Source organism: Zootermopsis nevadensis, unplaced genomic scaffold (genome assembly GCF_977971745.1).
Source record: "Zootermopsis nevadensis isolate Lab colony 2312 unplaced genomic scaffold, Znev_1.0 Znev_ptg000002l, whole genome shotgun sequence".
NCBI lineage: Eukaryota > Metazoa > Arthropoda > Insecta > Blattodea > Termopsidae > Zootermopsis > Zootermopsis nevadensis.
In genome coordinates, this window is record NW_028259134.1 from 17,364,082 (window position 1) to 17,388,507 (window position 24,426).

General features: G+C 38.0%; 2 protein-coding genes across 2 annotated transcripts in view; one reads left to right on the forward strand and one right to left on the reverse strand.

Moving 5' to 3' along the window:
* The window catches only part of Unc50 (Unc50 RNA binding protein), a 62,414-nt gene that overhangs the window by 18,036 nt on the left and 19,952 nt on the right, over positions 1-24,426 (reverse strand). The gene's annotated exons all lie outside the window — the stretch shown is intronic.
* LOC110831880 (uncharacterized) lies at positions 8,123-24,391 on the forward strand. Its single transcript, XM_022068335.2, has 4 exons — positions 8,123-8,257; positions 18,131-18,239; positions 21,977-22,653; positions 24,200-24,391. The coding sequence occupies exons 2-3, from the start codon at positions 18,136-18,138 to the stop codon at positions 22,623-22,625; spliced, it is 753 nt and encodes a 250-aa protein (XP_021924027.2). The 5' UTR covers positions 8,123-8,257; positions 18,131-18,135; the 3' UTR covers positions 22,626-22,653; positions 24,200-24,391.

Here is a 24,426-nt window from a genome sequence, read left to right on the forward strand (position 1 = left end):
AAGTCCTAGAGAGGTTATGCGGAGCTTACTTAGTGATGGAGAAGTCCTGGAAAGGTTCTGTGGAAATCATGTAAAAAATCATGGTCGCCCTCTTCCAGACTTACAAATAGTTAAAACATCGTCGAGAACTATGGGTATTCGCCTGATGTAAATCTACTTTTCATTTATTTATATTGTCATGGGTTGAAAAACTATTCTGATTTTTCCCCCTTGCGCAGCACTACCACTGCTCAGACTCACAAGCCGCCACTGGTTATCACCATTCATTAACAGACCTACTATATTCTGAATATGGAAGCTATTCAGATTTATACATCAAAGATACACTTCTTTCTGTCCTTTATTTTTGTAGTATTTCTTCTGGTATGGGCTTTTAATGATGAACAAATTTGTACTCCTTCCCCATTATAGTCAGGGTGATTAAGTCGAGAAGAATGAGATCGGCGGGTCATGTAGCGCGCATGGATGGGACAAGATTGTGCACCGGGTATTGGTCGGGAAGCCTGAGGGGAAGAGACCGCTGAAGAGACCTAGACGTAGATGGGAGGTTAATGTCAGGCGGGATCTATGGGAGATAGGAGTTGAAGGAGACTGGATTTTGTTGGCCCAGGACAGAGTCCGGTGGAGGGCTTTGGTTAATTCGGTGATGAACCTTCGGGTTCGGTAAGCCATCTAGTTAGTTAGTTAGTTAGTTCGTTATGGGCTTTTATGCCGACATATTTCAAAGAACATTTGGAAATGTTATCTTCAGCGCCGTGAAGGAGAGACCAGTCCGCTACGTATTTCATTCTATCATGATCTGTTTAACTTACATCAGAAAACAAACAAAAAGAACAAAACAGAAGCAGTAGAGATGTGTTTTCCAAGAAAAAATGCCTACACATCAGGAACTTGGTAATAAGAGTAATGCAGCATTGAAAATAGTTTATATTAACATAGGAATACCAACAAAATATTTAAAAAAAATATGGCTGGAAAATTTATAAAAGAATGGAAATTTTCCACATTAAGAATCCTTTATGGAAATCAGTCCCAAGTGTCTATGTAAGTATGCTCATGCACTCCTAGTACATGAGAACTTTCAAAAATGTAAAATTCATGTTGAGTTACATCTAAATCTGGAACAAGGCAAGTAGCCTAATCCGAAATGTTGACAATGATAACGGGATTCCACGAAAACATGTCAGTGTTATCATATTATATGATTTTCAGATATTCTTAAAATTAATACATCTTATATCAAAAGTCGTAATTTACAGACGAGGAAAGAACAATAGAATACGTAATCACTTTTGCAATTTATAGGAAACCTTTGCCTCCTGACTGCTTGTTTCACTACACCGTATCAACTGTTGAGATTATGCATACCAAAATTGGATGAGACGATTATTATGAATGATAAATACAGAAATATAATGAAAGAAGTGGTCATAGCCATTGTTGTATCCCCCACAATTCGCCTAGAGGTGCTTAGAAAAACCATGTAAAACGAGAGGCAGTACAGCCAGTCCCAGGTCAGACCATTTTTAATAGACATCCAACCGTATATAACATTAAGTGAAAATGTGATGATAGAAATCTGTAGTTTCTTCTGTAATTAAAACATGTTTCAAATTTTTATCATGCCGGCCTAAAACGCAGAAATTTGGGTTTAAACAGCAGCACATTCAATACACATATCTCCTCGGCAAGTTATCAGGTGGGATCGCATAGATGTCCGGCCTCGCGGAATCGGTGCGTCTGTATAAGCTTACAGAACGAGGCTTAAAATGTCTTTTTAATCTGAAAAGGAAAACTGGTTTAATGCTACTGGACAACGGTGTCGGAAAGGATTAGCTAGTTTAATATATGCGAGACTACACTTCGGTCTAATGATTTATTTTTAGGGTCACGCTTCTGCAGACTACTGACATTGTCTTAGTGAACTGTAATGAAGAGATTCTAATTGCGTCTGCGCACGGTTATGATTTTCCCTTGATCTTTAAAACTTCGTTTAGAACATCACTCCGGAAGTTTCGATGCATAAATAATATGAGCTTATAAGGTAGTATATTTGCGTCATATTGTGAATTAGGTTAATATTTTCCGTCAAATCACAATTTTAATAAGATAATAAAATATAAAATATTTAAAATATCATTTCACGATGCGGAACGTGAAATGATATTTTAAACATTTTATATTTTATTATCTTGTTAAAATTGTGATTTGACGGAAAATATTAAAATATTAATATAAGCTTAGTAGCTTTAGAACATATCCATGCAGTTTTAGAACAGGTCTGCATTAACTGTTCTTTACTTAATGAGATTTTAGGTTATTATGACGGCTAGTATAAATATGTATTATGGTTGTCCCGTATAGCCCTGTTGATGGAAGCAGCAAGGACCTCCGAAACGTCGGTAAACTCTATAACACTACACTGCCATCTTCATGTTCTTCACTTGTTTCGCATTAATCCACACTGATTATCCAGTCCTGTCCACTGTCAAATCAAAGCTTTAAATTTGTTCTGATCATACGTCGTAGAAAAAAGTGGCAAATGCAAAGCTGTACTGCTCACAGAGATAACCTGGAAATAATAAGATCTTTTCCATTTCGAAAATTAGTCACAGGTGTGCCTAAAACATTGGCGCGTTTCTCTCAAATAGCAAGTAGTCAAAGAAATGGTAAATACAAGAAGAAGGTTTACTTTGGCAAGGTAACAGCCAGAAAATAGATAACTCAAGCGGTAAAGTCATCGATTGTAGGTTTAACGACTGGTATTCGACTACTTTTATTTTCCTTTTCATTACCGCGTCCAGATACAGCCAACCTTCCGTCTAATGGTACAAGCAGCAGGACATAAGCTGTCATGTCCTTCCATCTTCCACTGAAATCTACAATGAGAGGAGCTTCACCTCCACGATCACCATACGCACTAACGGCGTGGTACTTAAACTGAACAGCTTTACCTTTGGATCTGAAGGTTTGTGAAGATGTTGTATTGTCAAAATTAACTTTTTGGACATTATCCATAATTCTAAATTAATTTAAAAACGACGTTTTGGAGACTGCAATCTGTCCATCCGGAAATAGGGACTAGCTCTGTTGATTCTGTTCAACTGAGCAGGTTTTACCTGAGGAAGGCGACAAGATTCAAATCTCCGAAACTCCGTGTTTTAATTAAATTAGGACAATGGATAATGTCTGAAAAAATTTTGAAGCAGATGATGGATTTTTCAGATAATCTGTATTTGTACTGACAGCTGGCGGAATATGTAATATGTAAATATAGGCAACCGTCTGCTCATCATGAGATACTGAGCAGGAGTCAATTACCTTCTGAGTGGTTATTGAGCTCTGTGTAGACGTATCTTATCCGTTTGAAGTTTCCATCCGTTTATTACAAACAGGTGGATGACAGTGACGTTAAAAGAAACTTGGCTTTCGGTACGTATCACCAGTTGTCAGACTGCACACGAATAAATGTTGCATATGGCACTTTACACTTGACATAACAGATAAAATAATTTCAAAACGCATACAAATGTTAAATGCGAAAGAGGGTTCCATTGAAATAAATGCAATTTACACCTCATTCAATGCACTTAGTGTTATTTATGAAAAATACAGAATGAAAATGATCAGCACATATTTTTAACTTACAATATGACGAAATTTCGGTAAATTTAATTACACAGCTGTTTGCCATAAGATGGCATTTTAACTGTAAATTGTGGCAATCGAGTCTGATTAACAAATTTAAGTTTTCTTTTCTAGAATATGTTCATTTCCCAGTTTTCAGGCATATTTTTACCTCGTATCATCTAATTGTCCGTAATAGACTTTGGTACTTCAGTGCCGCTGAAACAGAATTACTTTCATCAACATCGGTCGTATAGTAATTATATTTAGTTCTGAGGGAAGACGTACAAAACACACAATATTTTTAAAAAAAAATTGAAAATAGAATTATATTTCCTTTTATACGTTAATTTACTTTTCCATTTGTCAGCAAGCCCGATTATTTGGATCGCTTATTGACGTGTCATTGTTTAGTAGAATATTAAATATTTACTTTTAGTAAATTTTCCACTGGATCTAATATAGGATATTATCAGCATCTGTTCACTTATACATAGACCTATATATATATATACCCACACACGCGCACAAAGAACTAATTAAAAGCTCGACTGATTAACAACTTCCGAGAATTATTGAACACTGCTAGATAAAAAATACAAATAGCAATATCGTAAAGTCTGCTTGAGGCTCAAACGATGTAACCTTAACTTTCAACATAATCATCGTCTTCTTTCGCCGTATAGCTGAAATGTGTGTTCACTGAAGTACATCACCTAGCTGTTTCATAGTCATTCAGAAAGAAAGATCAGCTATCTGACTGAAGATGACAAGATTCCTGTCTTCCAGAATGTTGCGATGTGTAGTCTTGTAGACGTTTACCGACGTTTCAGAGGTGCTTACTGCCTTCTGGCAGACCACACAGCGCAACCCAGAAGACAACTATCTTCGTGATCACAGCCGTCAGAACCTCAGATCAAACTGTATATTCATACACTCTAACAACGGCAACAAAATAGTTCGGAAACCGAACAGACATGAAAGATTTGTATTTAACATCATGCCACTGGATGTCATACTCACTGTTGTAAGTTATAATGTCCCATTATCACTGTAGGAAGTTGACAGGTGCGAGACATATTAGGTGCACTTAATGTAAGGTCCACAAACTTTATGTGCTAATTTAACGTCAGCAGACACAGGAACAACATGGAGCCAAGCGAAATCTCCAGTTTCGCTGGGCTTTGTGTCTGACGGCGATAACAACTAAACCACTGGAAACAGGCATATCAAATATGATATCGATGTAGATCATAAAATCAACGAAAATTCTGTATGAAATATTAATGAGTTAACAGTTTCGACTATGGCAATATCTCATTTTATAAGTAATAAATTGAAATTAGTCAGAACACTAGCCTTGTAAGCCTGGGGTCCCGGGTTCAATTCCCGGTGGTGCTCAAATTTATAACTTGTGTTGGGCAAGGCCGTGGTCTAGGCATCACGGAGTTTTCCTCCGGGGGCTTCCCCGGTTTCTCCGTGGCATCCCAACAATTACTCCACTCACACACAGAAGAAGGCAATGGCAAACCACTTCTGATCATCTCTGCCAAGAATGTATATATGTATGAGCAGGTCCCTGACAACCTGAAGAGGTTGGAAGGATCCTGTTCATAATATATGGACCTGTCGTCAGACAGAACACTACAAATAAAATAAAATAAAATATACTAGTGGAAATTATACACGAAATTAATTTTTAAATATTACAGCAGTTTCCGTTTCCTCGACCACATGAACGGGAGAATTTGAAAGAAACGTGACGTCTTAATTTCTTTTCAGAATTTCTTGGTTTGTTTCTGTTCTAATGACTTGTATCGAGTTGTGGGTCAATAACCGAACAAGTCTGTGATTGTGGAGCCAACACGACGGGGCTGTATTTACTCCGTCTTACCCTCTGCAGGATCCTACACGTCAGTTTCATTCCGGCGCTTACAAACAAATTTGTCTGTTGCCATTATGACGTCGCAGTACAACTGTACCGTAACCATTGAAACAGTCAGAACACACACGAACAACACGCGCGGCTAGACGAGGTTTCATCACAGTTTGGATCTTCTTTTTTGTCTCCAGGTCATCACAATATTTGTATTTCCGCGAAGAGCATGTTATCCCTCTGGCCGGCTACCTTCGCACTTGATTGAAAACTACACTCATGATTCACGACCTCTTTTTCGTTAAAATTATAGAATCTGTGACGTTCATCCCAGCTCGAATCTCGGGTGAAAGATCTGCCACCCTGGTGTTTTCTTGCATTTCCTGGAATTCTCAAAACAAGATTCCCACTACGTCCACACAAATCCTTCTCAGCTATCAACTCTTGTATGTGTCATTCAACTCAGTGCAACTTCTGAACTTAGCAAAACGTTGTTTATTACAGTAATGGATAAATATTCTTTTGTTTGATGAACCATTCGGGAAAAAGTGCTGTAATTGAAGATGGCTGTCTTCTTGTAAATTGCACTATGTAATCTGTTTACTGCCTCCAACAATATGGCGATGATAGAGGCAGTAAAGACTTCTGAAACGTCGGTAAACTTCTACCAGGCTACACGGCGCAACGCCCCGGAAGACGGCCATCTTCATACTTGTCGCCGTAAGAACCTGACATCTTAGAACCTATTTAAAATACCACCAACTCACACTCTCTTGTGTGTGTTACAGATCCTTGCCATGGAGCACAATTTTTCTTGAAAAGTTGATACTCGCTCAGCTATTAAAAAAATAAAAAATAGCTAAAATCTTCGTTTCTATGATACCTGAAGCGTAATTACTATGTTCACAAGAGGTGCTTCTTCAGTCAGATGAATTCAATCCACACTTTTATACCTCGCGACTTGTAAGTCGCTTAATTGAAAGAAGAATGGTGACAACATGGAATCTTAAGAATTACTAGTATTATCTAAGTCCTAGGCGTATAGAAAATGAATAACTGTTGCTGAAACCTGAAGCTTACGACAACAGAACGTCATAGCTATCCTTCGGGATATTCTTTTTTAAATAGTTGGTACGTACTGTACTAAATTTTGAATAAAATCCTTTCTGTTGTCAGTAAATCTTTAAACATTTTAAGTAGTGTATGTCTGTAAATAAACTTAGGTATTTATTTTATATTTATGTGTTTTTCTTTCATCTTTGCGGATTAGCCGGGGTTTCGATTATCCGGGAAAATATTATATTTCCCAACCCACCCGGACAATCTGGAGTCGACTGTATCATTTTCTTTTTTCCGCCATTCGTGCAGTTCGCTTGCTCGTTGCAATGGAAGCCCGGCAGGTCATATATGAAATTTATCTTCTATAAATACTAACGCGTATCTGGTGATTGTATGGTTGTTTCAATTAACACTGACCGCAGGGCTTCATTTGCTAGGTAGATGAGAAACATTTAGGTTTACATCTCTCGCAGAATCAGGGATGGCTCTGAATGTTATTAAACCTTCCACGTGTTCTTTGCACGAAAACTAATAATGAGCGGGTAATATCCGTCTGTCCATCCGTACATTCTACTTTACAAACCACAAGGGATCAAATAACATTTGTTATACTGGTTTCTGCAAATAAAAGTCCTCATATGAAATCCATGTTATTTCGTATCAGTCCACTGTAATCAATACTTTACTTCTTTCTTCGTGGATTACACATTTTAACGCCTGTACCAGCCTCAAAATTCTTTTTTCCAGCTTCATTTTGTAGGCTTATACCAAAACTTAGTTCTTGTGAAACAAATAATTCGCATTTAAAATATTTCGCGATGTGATGTTTGTTTAAAGAAATGTGAGATCAATAATTTGTTCTTCTGAACTGTTATATCGCATCTGTTAATTAGCTTTTTCAATTTAAGAATTTATACAGAGCAGTATCACAGATCATTATTAGCTCTGTCAGTAAGTTTTTCACCTGCAGTAAGTGAACATCACGACCAATGGATAAAGCAAATGCTCCTCTGCGTAAATTAATTCGGACTTCTGTTGCTAATATTTAATACTCTGTAAAATGAATAGTTACAAATGGGTCTAGAGGTGACTACATTTCTCTTCCATGCCTTTATGTATGTATGCTATAGGAGTAAACATTTGTTATTCGCCACTAATTCCTTACAGGCTCTAGGACCCAGTTAGCGACGTATCCAGTCGGTACTAAGGGATCTTTCCTCGGGAGTAAATCCGAAGGAGCGTGAAAATGACCATTCGTCTCCATTTAATGTCGAGAGTGTGAATATGTGGATCTTTACCTCCACTCCTCCACATGTCTTCATAGTGCGTGCTTAACTTCTGGTCATTGTTCTTCCCCCAGAATACAAGACACCGTTTTAAAACCACCCAAACAACAGGCAAAGTGATTGCTTTCCAAACATTCATTTCTCAATTCCGCAGTGAAGTTGGCTTGTGCTGTGGAACATATCGGTTGCCCCGCAACCTATTGGGTGGGACGGGCGGAGAAGGTTACGTCACGGTGTCCCCATTGGTGGGAACACTTGTTAGCGCCAGATGTACCTCACTTGATTCATCCGAGGAGCCACACCACGTCACTATAAATATTCACTCCCAACAAGTGACCAGCACATTTCACCACCACCGCTGGACGTCTTCCACTTTCGACCACAGCCATCGATACGTCAGGAGCCGCAGGTAGGCGACGCCTTCCATCGACTTCATGTTTTGTGTTCTTGTGGTCTCTTCTTAGCCTTACGATTTACATAAATGTCTCTGCATTTGATGTCCCAGAAGCAGTTGCTCCACTGAGAACCAAATGTGTGCAGGATAATTAAGTGCAGGAAGAAATCGAAATGGATTTCAACAACTTTATTAATAAATGAAGATGACAGTCTTCTGGAATGTTGCGCCATGTTGTCTCGTAGAAACTGATCGACGATTCAGAGGTGATTTCTGCCTCCATCATCAGGACTCATCGTCATGATCATGGAGGAAGAAAGAAACTTCGACCAGTTTTATTTACGAGACTTCATGGCGCGTCAACACACGAGACCGTCTTTAGAACCGGAAACTCACCTCATAAATTATCTCTCTTTATAGCTGTCAAAACTATCATTCCTCTTTACAGGATCTACACAAAACTTATTCCTAAAAAAAACATTATTGGTGACAGTTCTGCAATTAAACATATCTTCAGCCTTAGGCAACGTCCACATCGGGATAAAGATTTCGAATGCTGTATTTTTCTGTGTTGCGTTTTAACAGGTTGATTTTCCATTCAAGGATTTTTAATGAAAAACTAAAAAAAAAATCCAATTATTTCCGAGTTAACAAACAGTTAAAGAGCTTTAAAGAAAGAAAAATACTTGAGTAAATGACTTCACATAATTAATCACGCGACCGTAGTTGCCTCCACAATCAAAGAACGTGTATTTGTCTCTGTAGTTGCGCATGACACAATTTTATTCGCCTTAAGCATATGTTGCTGAATATTAAGATTCAGTGGCTGAAAAAATTAATTAGGGGGGACAACAAAACCTAATTAAAGGCACTATTCGGAATTTTCCTGAAGAAAATGTAGTTCTTGTCGATGCTAGCTCTAGCTGCGCGTAAACTTGTAGGTAGATACCTGTGTTTCGGAGGAACATACCTCCTCCATCTTCAGGGCTTGAGGTCGCATATTCCACCAAAACTTTGGAATCTGCCTATAAGTCCACGCAGCGTCATAACCCAGCAGACCAATACGTTGAAATGTTTCCAGGTTCCAGCGGCACAGCCGCCAAATAACCTCACTGTTTTTGCTTATGTGTATGGATGATATTTACTAGGATAGAGTGAATGAAGAAAAATAACTGTAATAGCCTTTCACGGGACACCATTTCTAGTGAAGCGATCCGCAATCCTCAGTGTTATGTGGCTGTTCTATTATGAACTGTTTGCACAAAGTTCATAAAATCAATATATAAAATGTCCTATCTATGTCTAGAGATGACTGGTTATTATACTGAAAGATTTTTATAGATTTTTTTACTTAATAATAATAACGGTTAGTATCTAACACTGACGTTTTAAATGTGGATGTTATTATAATTCTACTTGTGTTAAACGTTCGGTTTCTTCGTAGGAAATCGTGTTGCTAATACACACTTTAAATAAAATGCTTCTTGCGCCCACGTTACTGGACTCGTTAAAACAAACGCATTGTAATTATCGTGAAATATTTCCATTACATTTAACGTAAACGCATCCAGGCATCCATTAAATAAAGTAATTAATCCCGCACGCAGCCAGCTGGAAGACGGAATATGCAGGGTATATAGGTCGCTTTAACAGAGTCCGATATTATCGACATCGGATGCACCAAAAACAGATGACTTTAATACACAGTCACCGTTCTGATAAAACTGTCGCTACGACCACCAGGTCCGTCTTAACTGTCGGATGGCAACGAGTTAGAATTTCTTCCAATTAATTCACGTTGGCATGAGTACATTTAAATACGATGCAACTTTGACACAGTTCAGAAGGCTAGGCCCTGTTTATAGGATATTTGTAATATGTCTTTTAGGAAAAATTTATAGCCGATTGAAGACACACTTGTCATCGTGAGAACCTAAAATCTCACCTTCCATGCTATTGTTTCTTCTTTGGTGTAGCAAATACAGGGTACAGTAAAAATCAAAGTCGTTTCTTATCCAACGTGAAGAAGTTTATTCAAACTTCAACAAACAGAAAGAAACAGCAGCACCATCTAGCCGTATTCAAGTGGGTTCACAGTCAGTGACACCTATAATATCTGAGCACATGCAATTAATAATCATACTAGTATCTGACAATTAACATCCCACGTTAATAGTATCGAACGGCGTGAAAGCGCCTGGCTCTGTTTTGCATAAGGGAATTAGAGCCCTTCCTAATTTCCTTTAACGTCAGACACATTTTGTTTTGCTATCTCAAAATCTTCCGCATTCAAAGCAACTGATATTAAAACCTCTACTCTATGTATCCCACAATCCTAAAAGTAATATTTGTCTTTCTCACTAAACTTTTATTAAATATTCATAATTAAATCGCATTTAGGCGCTGACTGGATTAACTGGCGTCCGGATTTATGAGTTCTAGACGGAGGAGGTTCAACTGTAATATAGCCGAATGAATGTGATGTTTTTCATTAATCTTTTACAATTTTCTCAGCATAAAGAAAAGGTTTCAGTGCTGCCAGAGATACATGTAGCTGTTCACTACAACTTTGCGTACAATTTTAAGCTGTGAATAAATTGAAAGGGTGTGTTATAAATCGCTTATCGTAAAATCATTGAAGATGGCTGTCTTCTGGGCTGTTGTGCCATGTAGACTGGTAGAAGTTTACTGACGTTTCAGACGGACTGAGACTGAGCAGCAAACACATCCAAAACGTCTACCAGGCTACACGGCGCAACAACCCAGAAGACAGCCATCTTCACACTCCCTCACAGTCGCCGCCGTCATAACATGCAGTATCAATCCTATATTAACTTACATCTGACTCACTGCCAGATTATCGGCTATACTGGCCCAAGTTCGTCGTGATTTCTTTAGTCTCAGTAGAATTTGGGGATAATACCTTCAAATAGGTCACGACCACCTCGCCCCAAATTCTTACCTACATGCCATTAACGATCAACTTTTAACATCATTCCACGCTACACAATGTTTGGACGAAACAGTATCATTAATGTAAGACTTGAGGTTCTCACAGCGGTGAGTATGAAGATTTCCGTCTTCTGGGTTGTTGCGCTGTGTAGTACGGTAGATGTTAACCAACGTTTCAGAGGTCATACTGCCTCCGTCATCAGAGTATGAAGATTTCTGTCTTCTGGGTTGTTGCGCTGTGTAGTCTGGTCGATGTTAACCAACGTTTCAGAGGTCATACTGCCTCCGTCATCAGGGTGACGGAGGCAGTATGACCTCTGAAACGTTGGTAAACATCAACCAGACTACACAGCGCAACAACCCAGAAGACAGAAATCTTCAGTATCATTAATATTTTGAGAATCAATAAACTAACCCACGGATTATCAATATTCTAGACATGCGAATTAAATTTTGTACCGAGTCCCTTTAAACTTCAAAATAAGTATATTCTGAAGCAATTCGATATTGTTATCGAATTAAGTTCCCGTGAAACTTAATATTGTGACAATGTAGATCGTTACTTAGAATTTAAATTAAATTTCCTCACTACCTCCTGCCAAAATCTGGGGAAAATCTTAAAATAGGCCACAACTTCTTCATTGTATTTTATTTTCCTCATGACGAATAAACGTTGTTGAATAAACAAATGATATTGATTTCACAATCGTGCGTTATTCCTATGTTTCTTTTAAAATGCAGTTTCGAGGGAATAACAGGGCATTTTGAAAGAGAGGGGCCAGCTGTGTAAGGTCCGCGCATAGAACTAAGCCCTCTGGAATTAACTTATATTTATGACTCGAGTCACTACCAGAACCTAGCAAACAAATCCTACAGATGTAGTGAAGAATTCCAAGGTATCTGATAACGTAGAACGAACTACTAGATTCAAGTATGACAAAAGCTTTTCTTATTTGAAATTCCTAGGATTACTACAGCAACTTGAACCTAGGACTCTTGACATGGCAAAACGTCCGTCTGACCATGTACAGGACAATATCTGCTATTTCATCGGTGTGTGAAATCGGAAGCTTCTTCACTACAAAACTTTAAGTTAAACGAGTACTTCACAGCTCTTTGTAAGCACGCCAGGATCCTTACTCATTCAGTACCACCACAGATAGCAACAGCAAATAACTTCTTTACCCACAAGTCTTGTCGCCGAAAGATGAACTAAACGTATTTCGTATCACTGTACTTAAAATTACTTTACTTTACCATGTACTCCATGTCTGTACTTTGTAGTTTAGTTACACTTCGTAGTTTTTATATGGGCCTACGTTTATTTGATATCTTGTGCCTAGTGTTAACCGTAAGCTGATTCACGAGTAAGAAAGAGTCTATAAACCGCTGTGTGTTCAAGGCTGTGTGTTGATAGTTTTGCACCAACTACCAATTTTTACAGAACATCGTGAGGCGATTCTCCTAATGCAGTCAATACCTATGTCACGAGCAATAAATCACAATTATACCTTAATTTAACGAGAGTAAATCAGAACTATCAATATTAATACAGAACTCTGAAAACTTCAAACAAAGTTAAATATTTGAAAAACGCGACATCCTGAAGATAACTTTCGACTGAAATACACGCGGTATCTGAGTATATGTAGATTTGACTAACACTATGATTATGTTATTGTTAATAGTGATCACTGAGACAATTAATCTAACCTTATTATCCAATTCTGAGTTAGTTAAATTCACTGCTAAGATATTGTAGGTGCGTCATATTGTGATTTTATTTAAAAATATTATTAAAATATATATATTAAGATTGTCCGTCAATCACAATAAAGTAATATAAGATAATTAAATGGTTAAAATATTATCTTTTGTATCAATGATATATAATACAACAACAAATGTTGATACAATGTGAAAAATTGAAGAAATGATACGAAAATTAAAAATTAGTAATTGAATTAAGAGTTTATAACATACACCTGATGACGGCTCTATGAAAGCCGAAACATGTCGAGAATGTTCCATATGTAAATCGAATACTCGATACGGAACAAAATATAATATTTTAACCATTTAATTATCTTATATTACTTTATTGTGATTGACGGACAATTTTAATATATATATTTTAAATGATCTGATTTAACTGCATATGTTTTGATCGTCATTATGACCAGAAGATGACTAATTTCACCATATGGAACGTTAATCGCGATCTATTGCAGAGTCATAATTAAATCTGTCTTCCTCTGGACTTCCTATTCTCCTTTCTTTCTCTGCGGAATTCCTTGCTTCTTACATAATCCTCCCAACACCAAAATCAACATTCAGCCCCACATATTTCTGCATACAGCAAAACCTCTGTTAACCGAGCCTCGATTATCCGATTCCCGCATTAAGAGATCGAATTTCAACCGGCGAGAGTGGTTAATAATATTTTTAAATCCACTCCCTCAAAATGTGTTTTAATGTAGGGCATATTTGTCTTAATTACGTTTTATTTATGTAGTTTCTGTTCCTCTATGCATGCTACATGTCCTGGCTATCATATCCTTCTTGTTTTACTATCTTTCAATAATATCAACTTAGTATTACAAATTATAACACAACCACTGCATACTTTTCTCTTTCTTAGGTCTATGGCTCGTTCAAACATCTTCATTCAATTTGTACTTGGATTTTGACTTTAGGTCCTATATAACTATTTCCGATATAAAGGTAGTTAATATTTATTTTCACTTTTCTTTGAGGCTTAGTGACATATCAGAGGGAAATCAGCTGCGAAATTAAATTTTGCAGGTCATAAAAATATTACAATTCTGATCCTGGGATAGAGACCTATAATGCAGTACACGGAAAATAATAGCTCAATCAACTTTTTTCCAATATGAACTTTGTGTCCAGCTCTGGAAATGTGTCATTAAATCAGTGCTTCTCAAACTGTTCCGTTCGTGTTTCGTATCGATAGAGTGGAAATCCGCATCAAAACTTAACAAAACCCGTCGATATAAAAGGTACACAAAGTGGAAAATATACGTATTTGTAGATGCACAACATTAAGGAAATAACCCTAAATTATACGACTAATTTCCGTTCGTACAAACATAACAATACATAAAAAAATGTATATCAGATAACATGCTTCGGTATTTTATCCGTAGCTTCGTTAAAGATCGCTCTTTCAGATGATAAAAGCTGTCGATCTGTGTCAGACACACACATATATAATTATTACATAATTAAGATTCTTATGTGTAACAACACAGGGTGACAGACAGAAGAAGGCACATTCTCTGTGCATTTATAGGTACCTGTTGGCAACATCCATTTTTATGCTTAGGATTTTGACATAAAATTTATTTAACGCTGACGATGTTAATAAAATCGGCGAAACTCCTATTAATCTCTAAGGGAACACAGTTTGGAAAAAACTGTTTCGTGTTTCACTAGTCTATTTTTGATATATATTTCACATTCCGTGCTGGTTCGTATTTTATTACAATAATGCTATGTACGTAACGTGAGTGTTGAAAAACGTGTCAGAAAATGTTTACTTCTACACGCAAATGAACAAAGAAAGTGTCTTTTTTTTAATACTCATCCCTCTATTCATCTAAAATAATTTTAGGGCTGATGTAATAACGTTACTTCTAAGATGGCTTCTTCTGTGTTGTAGCGCCGTCTAATCAAGTAGACGTTTATCGACGTTTCATTCGTGTTTGCTGCCTCCATCACCAGGGGGTTTCAGAGGTCCTTATTGCTTTCATAATCTCCCTGATGATGGAAGCAACAAGGACATCTGAAACGTTGGTAAACTTTCACCAAACTACACGGCGCTACAACCCAGAAGACAGCCATCTTCAGACTCACCGCCGTCAAAACGTCGAGACTGGTTCTATGGACCACACAGGCTCCTATCCAACGTGTACCGGAATAATTTCCTCAAGGGTAAAGCAGCCGGGACGTGAAAGTGACCATTCACCTTCCAGTGCCTAGTTACGGACACGTCTTCACGGAGTGGCATATCAGGAACAATTTTACCACCACACAAATTGTTACGAAGAAAGAAAACACGAAATTTTCAACACGACGTTGTTAATCCACGTTGTGACGCCGTGTAGATACTAACGCTTTGGAGAAACATACTGCCTCCAGCCCTGAAGACGGAGACAGTATGTTTCTCCAAAACCCTGATATCAACCTACGAGTCCACATGACGTCACAACCTAGAACAACAACATCGACATCAACACTGCCGTGAGAACCTCAAATCTGTTAAAAGTTTAAATGTCGCACTCAGTTCACCAGTGCAACCCGCAGGATTAAATTATAAAAAAAGTCTTATTCTTTACTTGACTTAATACATGCAATAAATGTTAACGCGCGTTGTTTTAAGTGTAACAATTTATGTAGGAAAAAATTGCCACTGCGTCTTTTATGAAAGAATGTGAAATTGCTGCCACCGTTTGCAATCCATAACCAAAAGAGTGAAATAGCAGTTAGGTCTACGTATGCCTGGATTTTATAATTCTTCTCTTTCTACTCTCGCCCACATGATATGGCACTCATAAAACATGCCACAGGAAATGCGTGGGAGTTCAAATTTCCCTTTTACGTTGCTGCCCATATGGGTTTCAACTTCAGGCAACTAATCTACTGTAAAGATCCTATCTGCAGGACTTGGTCGCGCGAATAAATACATTTCTACACGAACGCGCAGTCAAAAGAACGTTTTTATTAAAACTGAACGTGGAGTGGCTGTCACTGCCTCTCTCTTTTTTTCGCACCTCTCAAGGTGCGATTTTACAGGAAGTGAATTCAGGGTAATGTGGGTTCTAAAAGCGGCAGGATTTTAATGAATTACAAAATCGAACAACGTAACTCATGCACTGCACTTTCACATAGGGCTGCTTTAGAATTATTTAGAACAAATTATAGAATAGAACTTATCTCTACCGCGAGGCACGTACAGAAAATGTACCCTGATTACAAATATCTCTCCTTCATTTGTCTAAAGAACTGAGGACGCCCCCCCCCTCCCTACTGAAAAAATCCTCCGTGTATCCTATTTCAACAAATCGTTCCGCAAGTAGCCTTAAGATCTCGGAACTGAGGAAAAACAAGCAGCCGTCCTGGACGCCTGTAGGAAGAAAAGATGGGCAAAGCGACAGAAGAATGAAACTAACCTCCATTTAGTATCCACGTCTATAATGCTCATGGTTTTATCTCGACACTCCTTATATGACTTAATGATGTGGTGCTTAGACACAGAAGAAATTTTAAGTTTCTTTACTGGTTAGAATCTAGACGGGACCCCCGAATCTTATCGCCGAAATATTTTGTGGTTTTCTTCAGTCATTCCAGACAAATGCCACTATAGGACTTCGACATTGGCCACGATCTTCTCTTCCTACATTTTTCCCGATTCGCAATCTGCAGGCTACTCGATACGTTTAATTTTAAGTAAAATAACATCTGTTGTTCGTCAATAGACTACGATTAACAAGTTACCGACATTTGACTTCTGGGTTGTAACGCCGTTTGGAATAGTAGGTAGACATCAACGTTTTGGAGGAACATACCGTCTTCATCTTGAGCGCTGCATTTAAACTTTATAACACAGAATACCAACGTCGACACTTTGTCGCCGTCAGATCTCAAATTACAAATGTTTATTTTGTTTAACTGGGTTTTCGTTTCATATATAAACAGTAAGAAAATCCAAGTAAAAGGTTTCATATGACGTGGCATCTCCGTTTTCAGCTCATCATTTTGTGTCGATGTTTTCTTGCTCCAAGTAACAAGATGCCGAAGATGAACGTGACTTTGTACAAAGAACGCAGACTAGTGCCAGTAACACAGTTTGCCACAGAGTCACGAACAAAGGTATTATGGGTAATCGCGTTAAAATAATACGGCTAGTGATTGATTATTTTACTCAAACTCCCTATGGTGTTACGTCCTTCCGTCTGTATGTATCACTTCCGCTGAAAACGCTTGAACAAACTGGCGTATTTTTATGAAACTTAGAACCAACATCATGCCATTCGAGTACATTCCACCTATTTACTTTCTATTTTCCTCCCATCAGTTATACGCATATGGCGGTCGATGTTTGAGGTGGAAATGACACTAGAGCCATTTCATTTCATGTCATGAAATGTTATACGTTAACATTTTTTTTAAAACGCCCAGCTTTTGTTTATTTCATTTTTTCTGTGTACAGTAACAAGGAAATAAATATAGCTTTAGAATTAATAACTATATACGCCTTTTCTTTATTGAAACAGACGATAACCATGCAAATTACGTAGACCTACAAGCCACTGACAAACGTGGCGATTGTGCGGAAGTACGAGGTTAGGTCTGTATCGGACATATTAAAAACAACTGGAATTCGTACTATTGGAAATTACGCACAGGAAATGGTCACTAAAATTTGTGATTATTAATTCACAGTTCCTGGTAGTCTTACTATAGACCTACATATTAAAGCGTTCAAAAAGTATCATACTTCCTTCCAAGGATACGTTTTCCAACCGTACAGATTATCATACAAAGCGTCAAATATGAAAAACGCATGATCAGGAATGATCAGCAGATAGACTTGTAAGAAGAGTGCTGATGCCTCAATCTAGCGATTTCTCTCATTCCCTCCAAGTGAACCCCACAAACCCTCCCTAAAACATTCCAAGATAATAATTTCCAAGTCATTACATGAAAATTATCCATCGGCAAATTCCTATCACTCGATGCTGTATCTGTTTCTTAGTCAGCTGAAACAGCATCAATACCCAATAATAAATCCATTCTGCAATGCCGTCTGGTAAGAAAAGAAACTGTTGTATGGGATCACGAATAAAAACTGCTAACGTGGGAAGATTGTACTTCACCATAAAATATGCGACTTACTTCTCCTGTTGATTGCAGTGCAAATGGAGTGGAAGAAGGAGATGACACTGGTCCTCTACTTACTGGTTGTCATGGCAACAGCGGCCTGGGCCTCCTCCAAAGAGATTGCTCAAGAACTTATGGACAGGTGTGAAACCGTTTCCTAGCTTTTGCTTATACTGACCAGAAAATAAAAGTTTAAAGGCAGTCGCCTTGACGTCACTGTCATAGCAGCGCTTCATGTAAGACAAGAAGTTATGGGAAGAACAAAGACGCTCACTTCCCTTCAGATGTTTACGTCTATACAAAGACTGCCTATCAGAAATTTAAAGTTCTTATACAACCTGGCGTTCAATTTCCTGTGAAGTTTCATATCAACACTTTTTCATTACATGAAACCTGTCAGGCACAAGCTCATATTGAGATTTCTGGTTCTCACGACGGTGCCTTGTGGGTGGTAGCACCGTGTAGTCTGGTAGAAGTTTACCAACGTCCCGGAGGTTCTTGCTGCCTCAATCATCAGGGCTCAACAACATACAATAAAGCTATCTTCACAAGCTCAAAATTTTGCACTGCCGTCAAAAATGTAAAATATTATGTTCAGTATATGTTTCATGAAAAAATTATAATAAATATGTTTGTAATCTCCGTAAAAAATTAGCATATAGAACTATAACAGTGCATTGGTTACTGCCATTAAACTAGAATATAAATACAGACCTCGCGCTGCAGCCATGTTGGTTTTGCGTTCTATAACGACAAGACATTTGCAAATTTTTCGAAGATGTATAATTAGGCAACATTTCTGGATATTGATATCAGGCGGTGATTGAGTCGTTCTCATTTCGGAAGTTCAACAGGCAGCCATATTGGTATTAATGACGGAAAAACATTCAGTGACGTTCAACAAATTAACCTAATTTCTATGATGAATAATCGCATCATCTCCAATTTAGCATTATCATCATGATTAATACGTGAGAGAAAGATTGAGACGGCAGACCATATGCTTTAATTAATGTAACCCAGTAGTGCCAACTTACAGACTGTATGCATTTCTATAAATAGTGATTTAAACACGAAATTGAACAGTGTCGCACGTCCACGAACCTCCAGACTTCCATTCGGGAGTTATTAGGTTAGAATCTCGATCAGAAATCTCTCCGGGTGAGCATCGGGATAGCAGACATACATTCAAATGGCACGAGTCTCCTTCAAATCGTTTCATGATCCTACCATCTCATTCGACGCTTATAATCTCTGCAATTGGAATAACGTCATTGAACAACTTCAGAACATATGTCTTAAGGGTACAGAAATAAATTTTAAAGTCAGATTTGGTTCACGTATTCAGATTACATCAGTTATCTGTGCTACTAACAGGAAGGGGTTAATATGTTTGCAGCGAATTAAAGGGATATCATGTAGCACATCTGAATGGTACACAGAAGAAGGGTTTTGCAGCGGATGAAGAACATTCCCCTTGAATATATATACAGGCCTAATACAACCCATTCCAATAGTTTATGCTGGATTATTAAGCAGTGGCATGACTAGGATTTGGAGTTAATGCAGGGTCCACAACGGATGCAAGTTAAATCCTAAATTAAGTGTTCGCAATATGCTTATTACATTACCAATTACTTATAATCAGTTGTACAAGGTGCAGCTTGATTACTGGTCGGTCAGAGAATTTGGAATTTGCAACTAGTATTCATAATTTGAGCCTTGCGGATAAAGGGGCCATGGATGAAGGTCAGCGAAGTGCAGGCTTTCCACATCAAACTATAAAGTAATAATTTTACCGAACAATAATCCTGAGGTTTTGCAAGAAAGTTTTATTTTAATACTCTGAAGTCACGAAGCTCGTCTAAATAATATTTAAACATTCAGCCCCTACGTCAAAGAAAACACAAAAGAGTCTGCATTGCAAAGATCAGTCGGTTATTGCTGCTTAAATAAATTACTTCTGTTTATTCTGAGACCCATACGTAACCCATAAATACACTGTGGGAAAAATTAAGAGTTATTGATTATTAAAGCAGGTGTTATATGTAGATACCGTAATTACCTGAAATATACATTTTTTGTATGATATATTCGCTTCATGTGAGTCATAATCACCCATTACTGCAGCCGATATCACTCTCATTTTTCATAATCATATTTCCCATAAACTATCAGTCCATTCATCCGATAAGTTTATTTACCGATCTGTGAAATCCATTTATCTCCCCCATGAGATGGTGGCATTAACTTGTTTTATCTAATCCTAGTTTAACGTGTTAATACAAAGCTTTGAATTCTCCCTTAGTAGTCTACGAGTAAATTACTAACTTACTTTAATTCGGTTTTACAGCTAATTATCCAGTTAGTACTTTGAAACAGACAACCGTCATTTTTCTCCATCTCTCCTGTTTTGAATTCAAGTAACATCTTTCTTTTCTTACGACCACTAGTTAGAAGACACCAAGACGAGTTTCACGAAACTTGACAAGTTATTTCTATTGTACTGAAGTATGTTACAGTCATGTTACGGGCCGATAAAAGCAACTCTGGAAGAAGGTGGCCGAAGATCTAAAATTATACAGAATTTGTTGAGATAAATTTAATCTTAAAATGAAAGACCTATAATAACATGGAGATCATATTAATCCATTTCGTTCGAATGAAATACGGTAATATAAACTATGATGAATACCCATATTAAAAGGATTCGTTATGCTTCATGATATCAGCATGGGAAAGAACTTATTTGATGTCAAACATTCATAAGATGAATCTTCTGGAATATTATGCCGTATATCCTGGCTGACTATTCAAACGTGCCTTACTGCCTTCATCACGAATCGCCCTGGTCATAAAGGCAGTAAGTACCTCTGTACCTGTTAGGGGATCGGGCAGTAGTTTGTACTAATATATTTAATGTCGTCTCATCTCACATTACGCATGCAGCCATATCAAAAGTTTACAGGAGAATCGACGGACAGTTCGCCTGCTGAAGAGTTTGCTGGAGGATCTGGACGTGAATATGGAGACAGTGCAGTAAGTATTCAATACTCTGAATAAGCAATTCTAATCTACCCACTTTCGGCCGAAGTGCCTACACGTGCAACACTAAATTGTCCCAGCGTACATCTGTACAGCGTTTTGAAAACCCGAGAAAAATTAAATGAAATAAAAACCCTTTTCCTTATTTTAAATTACATTATTATTACTATTGGAATATGGAAACAATTATTACAAAACTTATTTTCTAAGATACACATATTCCGAACTTCGTCAAAAATGCATTATTATGACGACTAGTTCTGTAAATTAGAGAATAAAGGAGCTTCACAGAGACTGGTTTCTGAGATTTGTTTGCAAAACAAATTTTTTCTCAAGCATCACATACTTAACCAGATCGAAATGTGTATTTAAGAAATGCGACTAAGTAAGGAGGTTACTTAAAAACCTTACTTCCTTAATTATAGTGGCCAAAATAAGGGGTTATGGTTTTTTGTAACATTTGGTTTGTATCCACAAAGTAACTAATTTGCTTCATGAATAAGCAGTTTATATAAAGCTACTTAAACCCTAATTAATTATTAATCTACGACAACATATACGACCATAACTTCAACAAATAATAAAATACAACTGACAAGGACTATTTCGTCCATTCAGGAAAAGGACATCTTGCCTCATAAACGCTGGACTATCCCACAGCTGTGACAATCGAGATTTTATTGGTGCAGTTGAAGAGAACAAATACTGGAGATCACTGGATTCACCGGGCAAACGGCGTCGACGTGGAATATTCAACGTTCAGTAATAGCCCTGGAAAGGTAGTATGTCCACATAACTATCTACTGTAATTCTCAATTTTGTGTTATTTCACAGCGACAAGGCAGCTGAACGGGCTAAGAGATGTGTTAATACTGGCGATGACAGCTGTGCCAACGGCTACATTCCTGGAGCTGGAGCTGATGATGATTATTTTAGTGGTGGAAACACCCCAGGAAAGAGAGCGACATTGGATACCCTGAATCCTCAAGAACTCCGCACAGCCTGGCAGAAATGTCTGAACACTGGCGATGACAGCTGTGCCAACGGCTACATTCCTGGAGCTGGAGCTGATGATGATTATTTTAGTGGTGGAAACACCCCAGGAAAAAGAGCGGCATTGGAGACCCTGACTCCTCAACAACTCCGCAGAGCCTGGCTGAAATGTCTGAACACTGGCGATGACAGCTGTGCCAACGGCTACATTCCTGGAGCTGGAGCTGATGATGATTATTTTAGTGGTGGAAACACCCCAGGAAAAAGAGCGGCATTGGAGACCCTGACTCCTCAACAACTCCGCAGAGCCTGGCTGAAATGTCTGAACACTGGCGATGACAGCTGTGCCAACGGCTACATTCCTGGAGCAGGAGCTGATGATGATTATTTTAGTGGTGGAAACACCCCAGGAAAGCGTTCTGTCTCAAGTTTTGACGTGAAGCGCCACTGCCTCTTGTTTCCAATGAGTCCTGTCTGCAGAAACTTGTAGTCGAAGACAAGAGGGCGTCACACCTTAAGTAAGATGAATTTATTATATCATTCTAATTAAATATGTGTAGTCGACTCAGCTGTCCTCGTTTTATGTATTCTCGAGAAGAACAGACCCTACTGCTTATGTCTTGTATGTGAAGAAGCAATGTTGCTCATTTTACTGTATAAGAAGCGAGCGTTTCAAATGTTTTGGTAAATTTATTTCGAAAATCTGTAACATAGCTTACACGTTCAGAGGCCCGCATGTAACCCCGTGGTAGTAAATGCAGAATTTCGACAAAGTGGCCCTCTGTAAAGCTATTCTCAGAACATTTCCTTATGTGCTGTCAATCGTCATTCTACTGAAGCTCCATATACACCCATCATTAGCCCTAGGCTTCGCGTTAAGCCTTACAAATGAGCAGGTCGTGTCTTCAGTTGAAGCTCTGCCTCTGGCCCGTAATTTTTCCGGGATCACATTACGTAAATCTAGTTTCTTTCGCAACATTCTCAAGCTATTAAGAATATAATGTTCCGTCCGTGTATATCTGGAAATATATCGGGGATATTATTAGTAGCGAGGACAAAATGTAAACGTAGCTGTTAATCGTCTGTGATTCAGGGAAATGTTGAGTCCAATGTGGACGTTCTATATATGCTGAACAATAACACGTTTTGTAGGAAACAAGAGTTGCCTCTAATTTCTGTGCTTTGAGAAGATTTCATTCTAATGTCTACGTCCTGTATACGTCAAAAGCGAAATGATCTCACTATCTGTACCTTCTGGGTGGCGGAAACATATCTTTGAACTGCACACTCTGTGTCCAGGTACTGAGAGTGTTGGAGAACTGTCTTGTATTTACGTCCTATTGCGATGGTATGCCCATGTTCTGTTTGTATCGGAGGAAGATCAAGACATTCGTCATAATTCCAAGTGACGGAGAGTGTCTGTCTTGTGTGTGACATAACCGGCTTTCATGTCTGATGTGCAACACGTTATTATACCATGCTTTTTGTTATATGTGATGCCATGTATCGACAACATTTTATTTGTGTAAGTACTAGAAATTACATATAATTATCAAGGATCTGACTTATATTATTATTAGCTGTGTACTGCTCATAACAGAGATGCAGAAGTATTTACAATCCATTATTTTACACGAATGGAAAGGCCTAATCAATGCTCACAGGACAGTATCCCAGTACTAACCTGAAGATACCAAGCAAGACGAGAATCATCGGCCGGGACAGCCTACACCTTGGCCGAGATTTAAAGTGCAATGATCTAAAAGTGAATAATAACCAACACAACTCCAAGTTCGGTGCCGTCGAAAAGCAATCCTAATTTAACTTATTTATCCAGAACAATGTGTAAATGTAACAGAGAGTCTTGCACCCAGCCAGTAGAACAAACGTAACAATGAGTTGGCTTGTAGAGGTCACCGCGTGATAAGCGACTCCGGCATTAGAACAGCTGTTTACTGTATGAAATCTAGTCTTCATAACTTTCTTCTATAAACCTGTGCATTTCATCAAGATCTTTCTTTGTTACCACGAAATAATTTAATTGTTTGTATTTATTGTTTTCAGGGCAGTAATCACGTGGAAGTCGCGGTGCTTTTCAAGACTGTTCCAGTATTATATGAACCAATTTCAATTCACAATATGGGTTCTATGCAGGGTCTAACTATATAATGTTTGTTATTAATTAGACAAAGAATTTCATTCATAAAATAATAATGTATGTCAGTAAAATCTAAGTAATAACATAATCATGTGAAATTTGTGCACTGCTTTACACCTATAAAAACCTTCAT